Source organism: Dendrobates tinctorius, unplaced genomic scaffold (assembly GCF_039654945.1).
Source record: "Dendrobates tinctorius isolate UK_male_01 unplaced genomic scaffold, ASM3965494v1 ptg000083l, whole genome shotgun sequence".
Lineage (NCBI taxonomy): Eukaryota > Metazoa > Chordata > Amphibia > Anura > Dendrobatidae > Dendrobates > Dendrobates tinctorius.
Genome location: NW_027361751.1, coordinates 10,506,371 through 10,526,699, shown reverse-complemented (window position 1 = coordinate 10,526,699; position 20,329 = coordinate 10,506,371). Strand labels below are relative to the sequence as shown.

The window sequence follows — 20,329 nt, the reverse complement described above, 5'->3', positions numbered from 1 at the left end:
CCCTCCACCCAGTGAGAAGTCACCACCAAAGCTCCCACACAAATAATGACAGACAGGGAGAACTTAAACTGCACTGCGCCGCACACACACAGGAATAAACAGTAATGTGAACAGGGCACAACTAAACACAAATATGGGAAGGAGAAAGGATAACGACGGATCATACGACACCAGATATGAATCTCTCTCTCTTGAACACCTCCACTCCAGACCGGAACCACTTGGTATGAAACACAAGCTATAATCGGCGACGCCCATAGGCCAGCATGACTATTTAAAGACCGTGGGCGTGACTAACCATCCAACCTGGTCTCCAGCAGGATTAACCCCCGAGAGCCTGAAGATCAGGCCGGCGCCACTGAGGCTATAGTGGCTGGAGGTGGAACTACCTCTGCCTGCCGGATGCTGTGGTGTGAACAGCGTCCGACATGACACTCTCTTTCTCCTTAACTGAGACTGACCCAACCTCCATGGGCTCAGATACAGGTGCAGTGTCACACAATTTGGGGTACAAGGGAGACTCTTGTTGCATCATTTCTCTAGCACGGAGTCTCTGGTCCATATGGACCGCCTGCATCATGGTGTCCTCCAGAGTATCAGGAGGCAGATTAATGCCAGAGTGTCCTGCGGACGGTCAGACACGCCCCTGCAAAACAACCCTCTCAGGGCAGCATTGTTCCAGGATACTTCGGATGTCCAACGTCTAAACTCTGAGCAGAACCATTCAGCAGAGTGCCTCCCCTGTGTCACACTCATCACCATATCCTCTGCCAGACGCACTCTATCAGGCTCATCATAAATGTGCCCCAGAGCCTCAAAGAACAAATTCAAAGACATACGTTCAGGAGCAGAGGAAGAGAGAAAGAAAGCCCATGCCTGTGGAGCCCCTCGAAGTAGAGAAATGATGACCCCCACCCTCTGGAACTCATCCCCGGAGGAACGGGGCCTTAGAGAAAAAAAAAGCTTGCATCCTTCTCTGAAAGACCTGAACTCCTTTTTATCCCCAGAGAAAGGGTCTGGCAATTTGACCGGAGATTCGGGGGACACTAATGACACATCTCTACCCCCAGAACTAGAAGCCCCTGCATCGACAGCCCCCTGCACAGTGACCACCAACTGTTGCTGGGTATGGGCCATCGTGCGCTGTTCCACATTGAGTTTATGGAACATTTGGGTCAGGTGCTTGACCTGATCAGCCAAAGTTTGTATGGGATCCATGAGGACAACACACTTTTTTTTTTTCCTTCAGAGAAAAAAAAAAAGAACTGAAACTGTCAGCTATAATGTCAGGAACACCGCACTACACTCGCTCACTGAGCCAGTGCGCATGTCCTGAGTACAAAAAAAACGTGCTCAAAGATACCTGTGGAGCAGGGCAGCACCGGTGACAATGCGTGCTTCAAACTATCAGGACCTGAAGCATGTGACTGCTGGGGGCATGGCCTAAGCTCCATAAAGCTAGGAGCTGCAGGGAAACTCCTAGAAAGGTAACTACGGGACAAGTTACCAAGGGGCATAGACAGGGGCGGAAACCAGGTCAAGCCGGGGTCAATGCCCGAGAAATCAGGACAGTACCAAAGGGTTAGACAGAGCGGATAGTCAGGACGTAGCAATAGATCAGAAAACCAGAACGGGAAATAGACGGTACAATAGGGGCAAACGGTAGCGAAGTAACAATAGCCAAGCCAGGAGGTCAGAACCAGAGAAGACAATAGTACCTAGAACGAGTGACGAAGTTCAGAGTGAGGAGACAGGCCAGGTCATACACGGGAATCAAACAAGCAATGCAGTACACGTACACCAGGGGGGTCAGTCAGACACACAGCCAGAATAACAGTATAGCTGACAGAGAATGCTAGTCTGGAGTGAGTATAATTACCCCTCCCAGATCCAAAGAGAGGCCGGCAAAAGTTAACCCTGTGAGAACAGGACATTAACCATGTCCTAACCATGACACCTATGAGGTTTCATTCTGAAAACAAGGCTCCATAGGTTTTGGATGATGTGGAACCTTGTTGTCATCCATGTGCTATGGCAGACCAGCGTGGTAGTTTTATATTTTTCTTTAATAAATTGGTGTACCAGGGAAAGAATCAAGGAGTTCTTTTAAATAAAGATTTTAAATATTTTTTGTGTATTTTTTTACTGCTGGGTTAGTAATGTGGGTGTCTGACAGACACCCCTCCATTACCAACACCAGAGTTTGATGTCAGTCAGCTGCTGACATCAACCCCAAACCTAGTACCTCAATTGCCACCGCACCAGAGCAGTTGGGAAGAGCCAAGGTAAAGCATCAGAACTGGCACATCTAATGTGATGCTCCACATCTGGGGAGGCTGTGGGATGGTATTTTTAGGCTGGCAAGGGCACAATAACAATGGACTTTCCCAGCCTGATAATATCAGCTCTCAGCTGTCTACTTTACCTTGAGTGGTTATCAAAAATAGGGGAGACCCCACATCATTTTTTTCATTTATTTAGTCATAAAAAGCTGTCCGATAAGCTCCACACACAATAACAATGGACCTTCCCAGCCTGATAATATCAAGTTTCATTTGTCTACTTTATTTTAACTGGTTATCAAAAAATAGGGGGGACCCCACGCATTTTTTTTTTCATTTATTTATTTAGTCATAAAAAGCTGCCTGATAAGCTCCACACACAATACATTAAAGGGTGCAATGTCATATGTTGTGGTGTTGTGAAATAATCTATCTATCTATCTATCTATCTATCTATCTATCTATTCTAATCGATCTCTTTAAGTAAGCTTTTTTTCCCCTTTTTTGAACTAGCTTGTATTGTACTCTGAAATACTTTGGTGCCCTTACACTCCTTCAAAAATGACAGAATCCAGTTTCTGTCACTAGTTCGTAATCACTCAAAGATCATCCATGTATTTTTTTCTGGCATCAACTTGCCTAGTATACTGTGTGCAGTCTATTGACTGGTGAAAATGTCTACAATGCAGATTGTACATTAAAGCACAGATTACCTTTAATTAGTGAAATAACCAGCCATAAATGACTTATCCAGAGGTACAGAGAATATAAAATTAAGAGATCCACTAACTGAAGACCAGGATTTTATTGCTTACTAAAGACTTAACATAAAAAAATCCCACAAAGTATAACCTTAATTAGATTTGTATTCAAATTCTACCAAATTCACAATGAACTCCTGCATGAACGGCAATAACCCAGATAAATCACCTGACATTGTAGAGTAGGTGTCATGGTTTCTCTTATCTGAGTGTCAGGATGCAGCGAATGACAGTTCTATGTCAAATCTAGGAATAGAGCATGCTGAGCTGTCAGTGTTTGGAGTGACAGTTTAGCCGTCCAATCAGGACTAGGGTGTGTCGGGGGGTGTTCATCCATGTGTCTCTTGCCCAGAGTAATTACTTGGCTATGTACTCAGCTCTCTGCCTTTGATTGCTGCCAATTGTAGCTTTGCACTTGAGGATTTGTCTTGACCGTCAGTTTGCCTAGACCTTTTGAGACTCATTATCTGCTACCTTCTTGGAATATTGACCTCGAACTGTTTCCTGACTATGCTTTAATCTCACCCCTCTGTCTTGTCTCACCCCTCCATGAGTAGTGACTAGCGCCACAGTAGGTTATTGGAGGTATTAGTGTAAGTACAGTAGGACATAGGACTAGGTACCAGGGCTCAACAGGTAACATACATACAGTATCTTAGGCATAAAATAAAGGAAGCGATACGCACCTGGAAAGTACATAATAATGAACAATAAGGAAAAATATAAAGATCTCTTTATGTTATACCCTGTAAAATGCCCTCAACACATAGAAGAAACAAGTGTTGAGTTGACTGAACAGCATCACTATACAGTATGTGCCAATTAGTGATGAGCAAACAAGCTTGGATAAGTTGTTATCGGAGCATGCTTTGGGCGTGCTCGAATAACATGTTGTGCCTGTTTCATAGGCAATACATGCATGTGTTGCATCTGTCGAACAGCCACGAGACATGCAGGCATGTGAGCTCGAACATATTATTCGATCACGCTGAAAACACTCGGTTACTACCCAAGCATGCTCAAATAACACCTTATCCGAGCACATTCGCTCATCACTAGTGTCAATCCAGAATAAATTACATCAATTTTTTAGGATTTAGTAGGAAGTCATATCAGATATTTTTTTCCTCACGGTTTATTATTAGGTTATTTTCCCAGTGTGTATCGCTTCAATTTTTACACCTGAAATATGCATATTACCTAATTTTGTGTCCCTAGTGCTATTCTTAATTTATTTTTGTAGTCTATCTAATTATTTATTAACCTTTATATCAAGTTTATAGTTCTTGCTGGACAGTAGCAAGGTTCTTAGTGTAGGAGTATACAGCAGCTGTAGGCTTATGTTGTTAACTACTTGAACTTTAAGCAAACAGCAGAAGGCGCTGTGTGAACTTTGAGAGTTTTGGAGTGTTCTATATGATCTCTCTTGTTTTGTAGGTATCACTTCTTTTCTTTTATCCTCCATGATGAGATGAAGAGAGCACTGGTAATTCTGCTGAAAGCTAAAATATGCAATACTTAGTTGGATTTAATCAGTTCACTATTCTTATTATTTAACTTACACCATACAGTTCAGTGCGAATCCTTACAAAACCTCTTCTGTACCATGTACCCGTGTCTGTCTCAATTTCAATGAGCTCATCGATTTGTTTTGGAGTTTTGATGCTATGAACCTGAAAAAGAAAAACAGGCCAACATATTGTAGAAATCCAGAACTATCGGTGAGCAGTCAGCATTCCGTTACAGACTGAAAGTATTTTGTATATGGCACCAACATATTCCATGTTGAACAAAATTGTCACAATTCACATCAGTCACAGTTCCAATGGGGCTCAAAATAGAATTTCGGGCACATTAGAGCCAATTACTAGGGAAGTGACAGTAGGTTCCCTATCAGTATGTTTCTGGATAGTGAGAGGAAACCTGAGTACCCACAGAAACGCTTACAATCATATGGAGAACATACAGTTTGAGAGAAAATGGTTTGAGAGAAAGCACTGGAGACTTCTAAGGTGGCCAGCAATGAGTCCAGACCTGAATCCCATAGAACACCTGTGGAGAGATCTAAAAATGGCAGTTTGGAGAAGGCACCCTTCAAATATCAGGGACCTGGAGCAGTTTGCCAAAGAAGAATGGTCTAAAATTCCAGCAGAGCATTGTAAGAAACTCATTGATGGTTACCGGAAGCGGTTGGTCGCAGTTATTTTGGGTAAAGGTTGTGCAACCAAGTATTAGGCTGAGGGTGCCAATACTTTTGTCTGGCCCATTTTTGGAGTTTTGTGTGAAATGATCAATGTTTTGCTTTTTGCTTCATTCTCTTTTGTGTTTTTTCATTTAAGACAAATTACATGAAGAAAATAATACCAAAGAATTTGTGATTGCAATCATTTTCAGGAAGAAACTGAGTATTATCTGACAGAATTGCAGGGGTGTCAATACTTTTGGCCACAACAGTATAAATTCCACACATTACCTTGTCTTTCTGTTACTCACCTTACATAAATGGCAACTAACAACAGAAAGTAGTAAACATGGGGCACCTTTAGACACCCTGCAATAGGATTCTCTTATAGGGAGTCTGTCACCAACAAAACACTAATTATATCACTTATAAATATACAGTATGTATGGGACTAAATCCTTTAGTATACATTACAGTGGTTGTATTTGCAAAAAAAATACGGTATTTCAGATGCAAATGAAGGGGTTTTGGCACACTAGGGGTGGCCAAGGGCTTAGTGTACCGTTACACCACTTCAGTTGACATACTGAACACTTTATCATATCTTGATTGACATAGCTACCTGAACCTTGAAGGAGCGTAGCAGTACACAGAACCCTCAGCCATGCCAAGGGTGCAACAAAGCATACAAAATATTGTTTTTCTGATAGCTAAACCACTGAAATCTATACTACAGTAATGCTTTTTTATAGGGGCTTACTTCTCTGCATACCAGTATAAGTGGTTTAATTAACCTTTAAGGGATGCCAGACTTCTTTTATATTGAACACATAACACACAGAGCCATATTACAGATCCATGTTTAAGGGGTTATCCACTAATTAGACAACCCATTACTAAAAATTCCCTAATGTAGGATCAAAAGAAAAGACAGTCACCTCCCGCACCAGCGGCGTGCCAGCGATTCCAACACCAAGTCTCTTAGCGCTCGAGTGACTTTGACATTATTAATTATACATTGACATTATTATATCGAGTGAGTGCTGAAGCCAATCTGATCAGCACATTTCTCACACTTCTATCAGACGTCCAAGTTTCGTCCAAGGAACGTGTGAGTGAAGTGGCCGCTGATTGGCTGCAGCACTCAGAGGGTATGGTAATGACTCGCGAAAACTAGGAGACCTTGTGCCCATATCACTGGCTAGGCACCGATACGGGGTGAGTATCTTTTAATACTCTTTTAATTTTACACTGGAAAATACAGGATTTAAGAAGAGGTGTGCAAATAGAAAACTACTCCTTAAATGTATCAACATTACAGTGCCCATAACACTGGCAGATATTCCAGGTATAGTGCATAAACAGTTACCGGTACTTGTACCACATATTTATGTAATTTTGGATTGGAGCATATAAGATAAAACTTACTGTATATCTAGACAATTGTATTTAATGTCTACTTAATATGGGCATAGGTTGTGAATTTGTAACTTAAGGATCTGTTACATGGGTCAATGATTTGCTAAACAAGCTTTTCTACAAGTATTTGTTCCCAATCACTGCCCCATGTTTACATGTTCACCAGCCATACAACAAGAATCATCGTTGGGGGGCATCACATTGCCTTGAGAAAGCAGGAAAGTGGTGGCTCACTAAGGCGACTGAATGAACAGCCAATGACAGATCCATGTAAGACCTCATTCACACATCAGTATTTTTCACATACACAAAAGAAAAATACTACCGGTATCATTAGTGTTATAGCTCTGGGTGTCATCACTGATCTTCACAAATGGATACATAGATAAATTACAGAGCTTTTCATCCTTTCAGTGTTAACTATGGACAGCAGACGGATGACACACAGATGTTTTTTAAGGACCTATAGATTGGTATTGACATTTTTCATCAGTAATACTTTAGAAAAATGGACATGTCTCTGTGAATTTTAGGGTTCACTCCCATTAGCATATAATAAAAAAATTGGTCCCATTGTCATCCAGGAGAGTGGGGCGATTTTTTCTCACTTGTCATCCGTGTGCTCGCTGTATGAAATCCGCTTTTTTACTCAGCAGCAATTACTCTTTTACAGGACCATTTACAGTTTCCTATGCTACAAAATTGCAATGTATCTGTAAAAATTGAATGTCATACATGTTAGGGCAAGTTAGGATAGGATATGGGTTGAACTTGATGGACTTAAAGTCTCCCTTCAACCTTAATTACTATGTTACTATGTTACTATGTTATACTGATGGTCCGTATGGCATGCAATTTTTTTTCTCGCACAGTCTAATTTGAAAGTTTAATTACAACACGCTACGTTTTTCCTCACACCGAGTACATGTTGTATGTGTGAAAAACATGGATAGAACATGCGTGTGCAACATGGACATGTGAATGAAGCCTAAATGGAAGCAAACATGCACTGATGTCTGTTATTATCTGCCCCTGTAATTGAGCCTTTAGTGTACGTTAACATGATCATAAAAGCAGTTAGTGATGAGCAAATGTGCTTGGATAAGGTTGCCAAACAAACAGGCAATCCCTGCTTGTGTTGTGTCTGTCTGTCGCCAGAAAAGATGCAGCTGCAGGGACTCGAATATATCATCCGAGCACGCCCAAGATACTCAGATAACACCCGAGCATGCTCGGATAACACGTTATCCGAGCATGTTCGCTCATCACTAGCAGACACATAATAGGAGATGTTGAGATATATACTGCAGATGCTAGGATATATATTACCAACTAATTGGTAGGAAGAAAACGTTTCATGACACTCACAGTAAATACTTTCTCTGGTTGTCCGCGAGCCCTCATATTTGTGTCATGAATTTGTTTCAAGATCATCCAAGCTTCATCATGTTTTCCAATCTATAAAATGAAATAAATTACAATAAAAAAGACTAACTGGATGCAGCTAGAAAACTTTTTTTATATACATATATATATATATATACAGTACAGACCAAAAGTTTGGACACACCTTCTCATTCAAAGAGTTTTCTTTATTTTCATGACTATGAAAATTGTAGATTCACTCTGTGGAATTATATAATTAACAAATATTGTGAGACAACTGAAAATATGTGGGCAAAGCCGTAATCAAAGCAAAAGGTGGCTACTTTGAAGAACCTAGAATATAAGACATATTTTCAGTTGTTTCACACTTTTTTTGTTAATTATATAATTCCACATGTGTTAATTCATAGTTTTGATGCCTTCAGAGTGAATCTACAATTTTCATAGCCATGAAAATAAAGAAAACTCTTTGAATGAGGTGTGTCCAAACTTTTGGTCTGTACTGTATGTAATGTATATACCGGTAATATATAATTTTGGTCTAATAGATCAGCTATAATGGGAAAAGGGGCATATCAAGGGGAAACTGCATAGAATAAATCTCTAAAATCTAGTCGGGTAAAAACTTATCTTCTTTATTTCAACATGTCCAGTGAAACTCCTGGAAAATCACTACACAGAATGAAAACTGTAAACATGATCCTGCAAGGGCTAAGGACTTGGCACTGAAACGCATCTGCGGTTTTAATTTTGTGTGGTGATTTTTAATATGACGGAATAAAAAAGATTATTTTTATCTGAGTGGATTTCAGAGCTGGATTTATGAATTCTATATATCTTATGGCACTTAAGGCACCTCAATTCCTGAGCGCGGTTCCTAAGATCATAATTGGCTGGCATTTGTTCGGTGAGCTGACAATCTCCCTTTTTCTATTTGTCTAAATTTTGTAAAATCCTCTAAATCTGCATAATCAGTGTCACCTATAAATCTGACTACAGACATAAAATAGATCTAAGAATATGTTATATTTAGAAAAATTACAATAACTCAACATTTAGCTATCGATGTTCCTCATTAACATTTCTACAGTGGTAAGGAGATAAGGGGCTGCCAAATACCTCTGGCCCAGTTTATTTTGGCAGAGTCGAATAATTTTTCAAATTATAATCTGGTCTGCAAAATATCTGTTTTCCTCAAGTTGATAGTGGACAGAATAGTGGATCCCGAAGAAATGTGACTGTCACCAAACCCTTGTCTAATTTTGCAGGTCCACAGTATCAAATCTTCTATTACCAGATACTGGACTTCTTGTATATCTTATGGAAGGAAGGGTAAGGCCATGAGAATAAATTGAGTATTTGGTGAGTTTCTTACCTCAGTATTTATAAGTCAAAACCAGGAGTGGGACAATCAGAGGAAAAGTATAAGAGAAATGTGGTAGGGGCCGGGGTTGGGGGGTAGACCGCTGCTTACCAGATTAGGCAAAGATGAGACGGAGACAGATTCCACTTGTAACAGTTCCGGATTTTATTCGTCATCCTCCTGACGACCACAACCATGCACCGCAGCTTCTTTACAGCACTCTATCTCCAGGCCCTTTGCTCCAGTCGAAGTGACGTCCCTCGTGGATCTTTCACTGGGGTTGTCCTAGACCAATCTACCGCCAGCTCTTCACCTGCCCGAGGTCGTCGTCCAATCGGTACCCCCGGAGCCTCGTCTGTCCTGCGGTCCGTCGGGTCATGGCCACCCCCCTGACTCTCTTCTCTGTCAGTCCCCTGGTCGAGCTCTTCCACTGTTTCCGGTCTTCTGTCCTGAGTCTTCCTTTCCTGAGCTCCTGCCGGGACTGGCCTCTCTAGAACCCAAACCAGTTCTATTTATCCCCTCTCTCACTGAGGAATTCCCCTCTTGGGTTCCTATCTCCCCGCCCCCCATGACTAAGCGTTTTCTTGAGCCATAAGCTGATGTTCAGTCCTCAACTACTTTCCCCTGCCATCTTGTGGTCATTTCTCAGTACTACACCCTCCTATCTACCTTTCCCAGCTGTCACCCTTCTATCCTGTCAATCTCCGTCTCTGGTGCACAAACCGTCCCCTCCTACTGTCAGTCACGTCTGTCCGTCAACTCACCTTCCCCACAGAAACACGTCACCACTTCTGTATTTATAACCCACTCCTGTTTATTTCTTACAAATACTGAGGTAAAAAACTCAGACGCTCAAATGTGTGCACGTGGCCTAAGTATTCTACGACACCTGTAGTTCATATTTCAATTCTCACCTCTAAAAGGAATCGTGGACTTTCTGGCATAAATGTAAGAGCCACGACTGCAGAGACACATGGTAGTGCACATACGATGACAAAAACTCTCCAGCTGTGGAACTGATAGGCTGATCCCATACTAAAACTCCATCCTGAAAAAAATCAGAAATTCAGCCAGATTAGTATTATATGACAAGCACACTTACTACGGCTGTGTAATAATTTGAACTCTAACCAGTGACAAGATCATATATAACCCAGGTCTGGATCCAATAGATCCTTACACACGAAGAGGGCTATGTATTGAAGTTGGGGCAGAAACAGAAAGATTCTCATCCAACCTAGACCAGTTCACATATAACATTTGCATCAGGCCTATACAGATGCCAACACGTATGCAAAAATGTGTTAGTAGCTGTCGGTAGGTATTTTCAAATGGTGCTGGTCCGGATTTCAAGCTGCATTGAAAAAAAAACAAAGCATACAGGTCCGGTGTAACAACTAATGAGCCAGACATGAAAGAGCAATCCTATTGAAAACAATGGTGGTTGCAGGTAGTAGCAGATGGAGCGTTTCCTATACAAATTACTGAATGACTTATGACACCTTTGCTAAGTTTTTGATGATGCCATGAAAATATATTCTGCTTTAAAGCAGGGTTCACATATTTCCACTGCATTAGGCGCAGTATCATCACTGATGACAATTACACATCAGTTGCCAACAGGATTTCTTGTCTTCCTGATGAATCAGTCTACCGAACCGACACTTGCACTTGTCCAGCATAACAACTGATGCAACGGACAGGTGGGAAGAATCTCATTGCAAACAATGAAATATGTTTATCTCTCAGTTTCCATCTGGTGTTTTATTTAAATGTCAGATCTAAATGGCAATGCAGTGTCGTATGTATGTGCAGGGGGTGAAGAAGCCAATACCCTACCCTATGCTGTTAGCCGGAATAATCAATAATGCAGCAGACCAAAGGGCAAGGCTCCATATGCATCTTCCTGATCGCTTCCTGGCTTTTGGGAGATTTTATTACTTCATCTCTTCCTAAATACTGTATAAGTCTACATTCTCATGATGAATATTTGGTGGCTTTTTGATGTTGCAGATTTTCTCCAGCATTTCTGTACTGCACCTATTAGCTTAATTAGGTTACCGTACTTGTTTTTTTTTTCATTACATTTTATTTCATTTTATCTCTACTTTTGTCTTTTTGCTGTGCAGACCTGGTTGGCCTTCATCTGCACTTGCTTTTTCTGGCTTCATGGGAGTGATCCAGAAATGCTCAGGTACGGATTGCACTTAAAGTGGTCTTGCTTTTAATGTATCTAGGAGGCCGTAATGGCACAGTGTTTATTAAAACGTAGAGAAGGACCCCCCACAGGAGATTACCTTGGCGCGGCGGGGTGGCTCAATTGAATTGATCAATTTTTTTGCCAAATATCTCATTATCTCATCAGACTGTAAGCTTGCGAGCAGGGCCCTCACTCCTCTTGTTATTTGTTATAATCTACTGTATGTGATTATTGTTATGCTGTAATGTCTATTGTCTGTACAAATCCCCTCTGAAATGTAAAGTGCTGCGGGGCTGGTTTCACATTTGCGTTTTTTTTCGCGGTAATTTAGCGCTAAATAGCGCATGCGTTTTTTTTCCTATACTTTGCATGGGATGCGCTTATGTGCGCTTACACATGCGTTTGTACGCGTTTTACCGCGCATGCGTTTTTTTGCGGTATGCGCTCGGGCGCACAAAATGCAACTTGTTGCATTTTTTGTGCGTCCGATTTGCCTCAAAAAACGCATGCGCGCGCAATGCGTTTTTTTACAGCAAGACACCCATTATAAGTCTATGGTGAGCATATGTGCGCATTGGCATGCTTATGTATGCGTTTTTTTGCACATGCGTTTTTTTTTTTACCATTAGTTTAGACAATGGAATTTAGGGGTTTGGGTAAAGTTAGGGTTAGTTAAGGGGGTTTAGGGTTAGGGTTAGGGTCAGGGTTAGGGTTAGGGTTAGGGTCAGGGTTAGGGTTAAGTATGGTTTGGTTAAGGGTTAGGGTCAGGGTTAGGGTTAGGGTTAGGGTCAGGGTTAGGGTTAAGTATGGTTTGGTTAAGGGTTAGGGTCAGGGTTAGGGTTAGGGTTAGGGTTAGGGTCAGGGTTAGGGTCAGGGTTAGGGTTAAGTATGGTTTGGTTAAGGGTTAGGGTCAGGGTCAGGGTTAGGGTCAAGTATGGTTTGGTTAAGGGTTAGGGTCAGGGTTAGGGTTAGGGTTAGGGTCAGGGTTAGGGTTAGGGTTAGGGTTAGGGTCAAGTATGGTTTGGTTAAGGGTTAGGGTTAGGGTCAGGGTTAGGGTTAGGGTTAGGGTCAGGGTTAGGGTTAGGGTTAGGGTTAGGGTCAGGGTTAGGGTTAGTAAAGTCATGGTTTGGGTTAGTGTGAGGGGCCACCTAATGTTGGAAAAAAACGCAAACGCGGTAAAAACGCACTAAAAACGCATACAAACGCATAAAAACGCTGCGTTTTTTTCATGCATGCTCATAAAAATGCTTGAAAAAAACGCAGCAGTTGTATGCTTTTGTATGCGTTTTTCAATGCGTTTTTTTGCGGGAAAAACGCGCTGCAAAAAAAAGCAAGTGTGAAACAGGCCTAAGACACGGCATTTTTAGCACAGTGAAAACACACAGCATCAAAAACTCACCAAAAAATCGTGGAAGCTTAACCTTACTTTATTGACATTTTTCTGTCCATTAGTTCCCACTTATAAGGCTACATTCCCATGATCAGAAATGGAATTTGGTGAGTTTTGACGTTGCAGAATTTCAACACCATTTCTGCACCTACTATGTAAATCATATTTCTTGCATTTTTCATTACAGTTTTGTGTATTTTTTTTTAACATGCATTTTTATTGAGTTTTTCATGCTGTGTTTTTTTTGTCCCTGGTGTGTCATGCATTAAATAAAACTGCTTTGCTTTTAAAACTTTCTGGTATTTGACATTCTCAGGTGCGGATTTTTTGCATCTAATGTAACTCTATGGTGAAATTCCGCACAGAAAACTCTACGTACCCGCAAGAGAAATGCACATGCTGCTGATTGGAAAAATGCACCGCAGGTCACTTTATGCAACAAAAAAAAAGAAGCACAGTGGACATGAGATGCACCAGTCCCAGCAATGCAGAAGAACTGAAGGCTGCTATCAAAGCAACCTGGGCTTCCATAACACCTCAGCAGTGCCACAGGCTGATCGCCTTCATGCCACGCCACATTGATGCAGTAATTAATGCCAAAGGAGCCCTGTCCAAGTATTGAGTGCATTTACTGAACATACATTTCAGTAGGCCACTGTTAGCGTGGGTAGTCTGGAGCCGGAAACTCCACGAGTGGACCCTCTGGACCGTGGCACTGAGGGGCCCCGGGCGAGCTGCCAGGTAGAACCGATCCCTATACAGGGACCGTTAGGAGCAGGCCCAGGGGTTCGAGTACTACGGTAGCCGGTACCGAGAGGGGCGGCTCAGGATGGACCGGAGTAGGACTGTGGGACAGAAGTATAGATGACGGAACAGGAACACTGGAGGCAGGACTGGAGTAGGACGGCAGGACTGGAGTAGGATGGAACAGGAACACTGGAGGCAGGACTGGAGTAGGACGGCAGGACTGGAGCAGGATGGAACAGGACCACTGGAGGCAGGACTGGAGTAGGACGGCAGGACTGGAGTAGGATGGAACAGGAACACTGGAGGCAGGACTGGAGTAGGACGGCAGGACTGGAGCAGGATGGAACAGGAACACTGGAGACAGGACAGAGAGGCTGCTGCGGAGAGCAGGCAAGAACGGAACTGCAGGAGCTGAGAGCACACGATGCAGCGAGGCCAGTGCTTGGAAACACAACAATCAGGCACCTCCCACAGGGGGAAGCGGCCTGATATGCTCCTGTCTGGTCTGCCATTGGTCAGGGAGGTGCTTCCAGGTCAGGGCATAGCCAGAGCACAAGAAGCTGGAGGGAGGCGTGGCCGCGGCCTATGGCGCATGCGCATTGCATGCAGGGATGCCGCCGACCGCGCACCTGCCAGAGGCGACCTCCGTGGATGTCGGGCGGCGGGGGGCTGCAGCGTGGGAGCGATGGCCGGGTGAGTACGCAGGGACGGTGTAACAGTACCCCCTCCCCTAAGCCGCCCTCCCCGGACATTAGCAAGAAATCTCTTGAGGATGCGGGGAGCATTGATATTCTCCTGAGGCTCCCAGGATCTCTCCTCAGGACCAAAGCCCTTCCAGTCAACAAGGAAAAATGTCCTACCTCTAACCTTCTTCATGGCGATAATGTCCTCCACTTCAAAGACATCATCGGCACCCACCGGCTGAGGACCAGAAGCAGGCAAGGAATGGAAGCGATTCAGCACCACAGGTTTCAGGAGAGAGACATGGAAGGTGTTCGGGACCCGGAGCGAAGCAGGCAACCTCAATTTGTAGGAGACTTCATTGATACGTCCAAGAATTTCAAACGGACCGATGTAGCGTGGCCCCAACTTGTAAGAAGGCAGTTTCAACCGGATGAATTTGGATGAGAGCCAGACCTTGTCCCCAACACGATAGGGTGGAGGATCCAATCTCTTCTTGTCGGCAAAGTTCTTCATCCGATCAGCGGATTTCTTGAGTGACGTTTTGGTCTCGGCCCAGATCTTGGAAAACTCGGAGGTCAAAGCATTGGCCGCGGGTACCTCGGAGGCAGGAGTTATTGGCAGAGGAACACCAGGATGTCTGCCGAACACAATGAAAAATGGAGACTTGGCCGAGGACTCACCGGCATGGTTGTTGTAAGCGAACTCTGCCCAGGGAAGTAAGTCAACCCAATCGCTCTGGTGTGCGTTGGAGAAATGACGTAGGTACCCAGTCAACGTCTGGTTGGTGCGCTCCACCTGCCCATTGGACTGTGGATGGTAGGCTGAGGAGAAGTCAAGGGAAATGTTCATGAGCTTACAAAGCGATCACCAGAACTTGGAGGTAAACTGAACCCCTCGGTCCGACACTATGCGTTGAGGTAGTCCATGGAGTCTGAAGATTTGGTGGACAAAGACTTTAGCCAGCTCCGGAGCCGAGGGGAGACCGGGCAGAGGAATGAAGTGGGCCATCTTGGAAAAACGATCCACCACCACCACCAAGATGACTGTGCAGCCAGAAGAACAGGGGAGGTCGGTGATGAAATCCATGCCAATGTTTTCCCAAGGGACCGCAGGAATGGGCAACGGCAGCAGCAAGCCGGACGGAGGTCTTCGTGGCACTTTGTTTTTTGCACAGGATGGACAAGAGGCCACAAAATCGAGTACATCTTGGCGAATTGTGGGCCACCAATAGTGACGCGAGATAAGATCCAGGGTCTTCTTGATCCCGGCATGGCCAGCCAGTTTGGAGGAGTGCCCCCATAGGAGGACTTTTCGCTTGAGGTTCTCAGGCACAAGCGTCTTGCCAGGAGGAGGAGCAAGCCAGTTCATTGGAGCCACTGTGATGATCCTAGTGGGGTCAATGATATGCGAGGGTTCCTCCGTGGTTTCGTGTGGCTGAAAGACCATGGACAGGGAGTCGGCTTTGGTATTTTTGTTGCCAGGATGGAAACGGAGCTCAAAGTCAAATCGGGCGAAAAACAAGGACCATCTGGCCTGACGAGGGTTAAGTCTCTGGGCAGACTGGAGATAGGCCAGATTCTTGTGATCCGAGAAGATGACAAAGGGATGGACAGCTCCTTCCAGGAGGTGACGCCACTCCTCCAAAGCCAACTTGATGGCCAGGAGTTCCCGGTCGCCGATTGAGTAGTTACACTCGGATGGAGAAAAGGCCTTTGAGAAAAAGCCACAAGGGTGCAGACGACCGGAGGCGGATCTCTGGGACAATACTGCCCCAGCACCTGTCGAGGAAGCGTCCACCTCGAGTACAAAAGGTTGGTTGCTCTCGGGGCGATGCAGAACCGGAGCTGTGGAGAAGGCCCGTTTTAGGGTCAGAAAGGCCTCTTCAGCCTCCGGAGGCCAATCCTTGGGAGTAGCCCCTTTACGGGTGAGAGCAGAAATAGGTCTTGTGATGGCGGAAAAGTGAGAGATGAATTGCCGGTAATAATTGGCGAATCCGAGAAATCGTTGAATTGCCCTTACTCCAACGGGGCGAGGCCACTTGAGAATGGCAGACAGCTTCTCGGGATCCTTCCTTAGTCCAGCGTTGGAGATAATGTATCCCAGAAACGGCAGGGAGGTCTGTTCGAAGAGACATTTCTCAATCTTCGCATACAGGCGGTTCTCCCGAAGACGCTGTAACACCAAGCGGACACTCTTTCTGTGGGACAAGATATCCGGCGAGAAGACGAGGATGTCGTCCAAGTATACGACCACACAGGAGTACAAGAGGTCCCGGAAGATCTCATTGACGAACTCTTGAAACACCGCAGGAGCATTGCAGAGGCCAAAGGGCATGACCAGGTACTCGTAATGGCCGTCTCGAGTGTTGAAAGCCGTCTTCCACTCGTCTCCAGCCCGGATGCGGACCAGATTATAGGCTCCTCTGAGGTCCAGCTTGGAGAAGACCCGGGCTCCTCTAAGACGATCAAACAGCTCCGGAATGAGTGGAAGGGGGTACCTGTTCTTAATGGTAATTTCATTCAGACCCCTATAGTCAATGCACGGCCGTAGAGCTCCGTCCTTCTTTTTGACGAAGAAAAACCCGGCTCCCGCGGTTGACGAGGATTTCCGTATAAAACCCTTGGCGAGGTTCTCTCCAACGTATTCGGACATAGCTGTGGTCTCAGCGGGAGACAGGGGGTAGATTCTGCCCCTTGGGGGAGTTGAACCAGGAACAAGTTCAATTGGGCAGTCAAAAGGCCGGTGTGGAGGAAGGACCTCTGCTTCCTTCTTATCAAAGACATTGGCGTAGGAACTGTAGGCTGGAGGAAGACCCAGAAGGTCTGGGAGCGGCCGAGGAGCGGCCACCAGGTGGACAGGAATCAGACAGCGAGCTTGGCACTGGTGCCCCCAGTGGAGTATCTCCCCAGAAGACCAATCGAGGACAGGCTGATGAGTCCTTAACCATGGGAGACCGAGTAGAATGGCATGGGAGAGCTTAGGCAAAACGTAAAAGGCTATCTTCTCTCGATGTAAGGCACCAACTTGCAACTCCACTTCCTCAGTGACCAAGGTGACGGTCACCTGTAGCGGTTTGCCATCCACCGCGGCAATCTGGAGAGGGTTAGATAGGGCAACCATGGGAATTTGATATTTGTCCACCTCTTCTGGCCGAATGAAGTTACCTGCCGAACCCGAATCCACGTAGGCCACCTCGGACCCACGTCTCTCCCCTGAAACCAGAAGCACAGAAATAGTAAGAGGTTGAGAGGGACCATCGTCGCCTAGGGAGGCCTCTCTTACCTGACCTAGGCGGAGGAGTTTCCCTGTCTCTTAGGACAGGTGCGGATATAGTGCGATAAAGCTCCGCAATAGAGGCACAGACCTTGTGCCCGCCTCTCTTGCTGACGTAACTTGGTCAAGTTGAGACGGTCAATCTGCATGGGCTTGACTGGCCGAGGACTGGCAGAACGGATGCAAAAGGGGACTGGCCTGGTGAATCTCCTCTCTCTCGCTGACTCCCGAGCGCGCTCCTGGAAGCGTAGGTCAATGCGGGTAGCCAGCGAAATAAGGTCCTCTAAGGAGTTCGGGGTCTCTCGACCTGCGAGTTCATCTTTTATTCTGCCTGAAAGACCGCGCCAGAACGCCCCTACCAAAGCCGTGTTATTCCAGCCGAGCTCGGAGGAGATAGTGCGAAAGCGAATAGCGTACTGACCGACCGTGAGAGAACCCTGATGTAGATTAAAGAGTGATTCAGTGAGGACAGCTAACCGACCCGGCTCATCGAAGACCCTGCGAAAAGTATCCAACAAAACCGGAAGACTCGAGACAACGGGATCGTCACGTTCCCAGAGGGGATTCAACCAGGACAGGGCCTCTCCCTCCAGATGGGACATAATGAAGGCTACTTTGGCCCGGTCAGAGGGATATTGCTGCGGCAACCATTCAAAGTGGAGACTACACTGATATAAGAACCCCCTGCAGCGCTTAGGGTCCCCAGTGAAGCGAGGCGGTTTGGCGAGGCGGGGTGTTGGGAGAGCTGTAGGAGCGGGGGGAGGAGTCAAAGCTGTGGCAGCAGAACATAGGGCCGACAGGCGGCTATCAAATGAGGCCATGTGAGACAAAATATGGGCTTGGGTATCTTGTTGCTGGACCAGCTCCTGTTGAAGACTGGTCAGTAACGTGGCAGTTCCAGGATCGGTCACCTGCAGGGCCGACAAACGGGTGTCCATGGACTTCATGATGGACATAATGCGTCCCTGATTTTCCCGCAGGAAGAGTAACTCTTTCTGGGTGGCAGCTGTGGTACCGGTGGGATCCATGGCCTGATTGTACTGTTAGCGTGGGTAGTCTGGAGCCGGAAACTCCAGGAGTGGACCCTCTGGACCGTGGCACCGAGGGGCCCCGGGCGAGCTGCCAGGTGGAACCGACCCCTATACAGGGACCATTAGGAGCAGGCCCAGGGGTTCGAGTACCACGGTAGCCGGTACCGAGAGGGGCGGCTCAGGATGGACCGGAGTAGGACTGTGGGACAGAAGTATAGATGACGGAACAGGAACACTGGAGGCAGGACTGGAGTAGGACGGCAGGACTGGAGTAGGATGGAACAGGAACACTGGAGGCAGGACTGGAGTAGGACGGCAGGACTGGAGCAGGATGGAACAGGACCACTGGAGGCAGGACTGGAGTAGGACGGCAGGACTGGAGTAGGATGGAACAGGAACACTGGAGGCAGGACTGGAGTAGGACGGCAGGACTGGAGCAGGATGGAACAGGAACACTGGAGACAGGACAGAGAGGCTGCTGCGGAGAGCAGGCAAGAACGGAACTGCAGGAGCTGAGAGCACACGATGCAGCGAGGCCAGTGTGCTTGGAAACACAACAATCAGGCACCTCCCACAGGGGGAAGCGGCCTGATATGCTCCTGTCTGGTCTGCCATTGGTCAGGGAGGTGCTTCCAGGTCAGGGCATAGCCAGAGCACAAGAAGCTGGAGGGAGGCGCGGCCGCGGCCTATGGCGCATGTGCATTGCATGCAGGGATGCCGCCAACCGCGCACCTGCCAGAGGCGACCTCCGTGGATGTTGGGCGGCGGGGGGCTGCGGCGTGGGAGCGATGGCCGGGTGAGTACGCAGGGACGGTGTAACAGCCAACATTTCGGATTTTAAAATCATTTTTCAAGCTGGTGTTATAAAGTATTCTAATTTATTGAGATAATGACTTTTGGGTTTTCATTGGCTGTAAGCCATAATCCTCAACATTCACAGAAATAAACACTTGAAATAGATCACTCTGTTTGTAATGACGCCATATAATATAGGAGTTTCACTTTTTGTATTGAAGAACTGAAATAAATTAACTTTTTGATGATATTCTAATTTTGTGAGAAGCATTTGTATTTGCCCCCAATATGGCCATAAACAGTTTTGCAAATAAATAAAATAAAACATAAAAAATGATCTGCAACATCTAGAATAAGTTTGATGAATAAAACTAAAATGAAATGCATATTCATTGCCTATAAAAGAGATTAGAAAAAGGTGACTCATCACAAAAAGTCTTTCCATTTAAGATTTCTACATTCCCTTCTAGTCCATTGTATTTATTATCCTGTGTCCTTCAGTGACATGTCAGTAATGCCTGCTGAGCACTGCTACCATAGTACCCTGACTATTCTCCATCCAGACGATATCCCATCTATCACTAAGTCTACAGTGCATGTTTATCTCCGTCACCCCATAAGTGCACTGAATGTAGATTTCTACTTGGCTATAATCACGGCATATTGCAGAAAGCGGCCTTGATACAATGATTAATGAGCTGTGACTGAGTCACTTTTTCCATCCAAATATTGAGGCTGCAGAGAACGTGTTTCAGCCCTTTGTGTTACGTGTTTATCTTATCTGCTACAGTCATGGATTCAACCATTTAATTACTT

The 20,329-nt window shown here is 45.4% G+C and overlaps 1 protein-coding gene across 3 annotated transcripts in view; it reads right to left on the bottom strand.

Moving 5' to 3' along the window:
* Nucleotides 1–20,329, bottom strand: part of SV2C (synaptic vesicle glycoprotein 2C) — a 385,566-nt gene that overhangs the window by 55,423 nt on the left and 309,814 nt on the right. For all 3 annotated transcript variants that reach the window (XM_073584110.1, XM_073584111.1, XM_073584109.1), the window contains exons 5-7: nucleotides 10,308–10,441; nucleotides 8,013–8,102; nucleotides 4,606–4,716 (exon numbers count right to left, since the gene is read on the bottom strand). In XM_073584110.1, coding sequence (XP_073440211.1) covers nucleotides 4,606–4,716; nucleotides 8,013–8,102; nucleotides 10,308–10,441 — 335 coding nt within the window. The remainder of the gene's footprint in view (nucleotides 1–4,605; nucleotides 4,717–8,012; nucleotides 8,103–10,307; nucleotides 10,442–20,329) is intronic.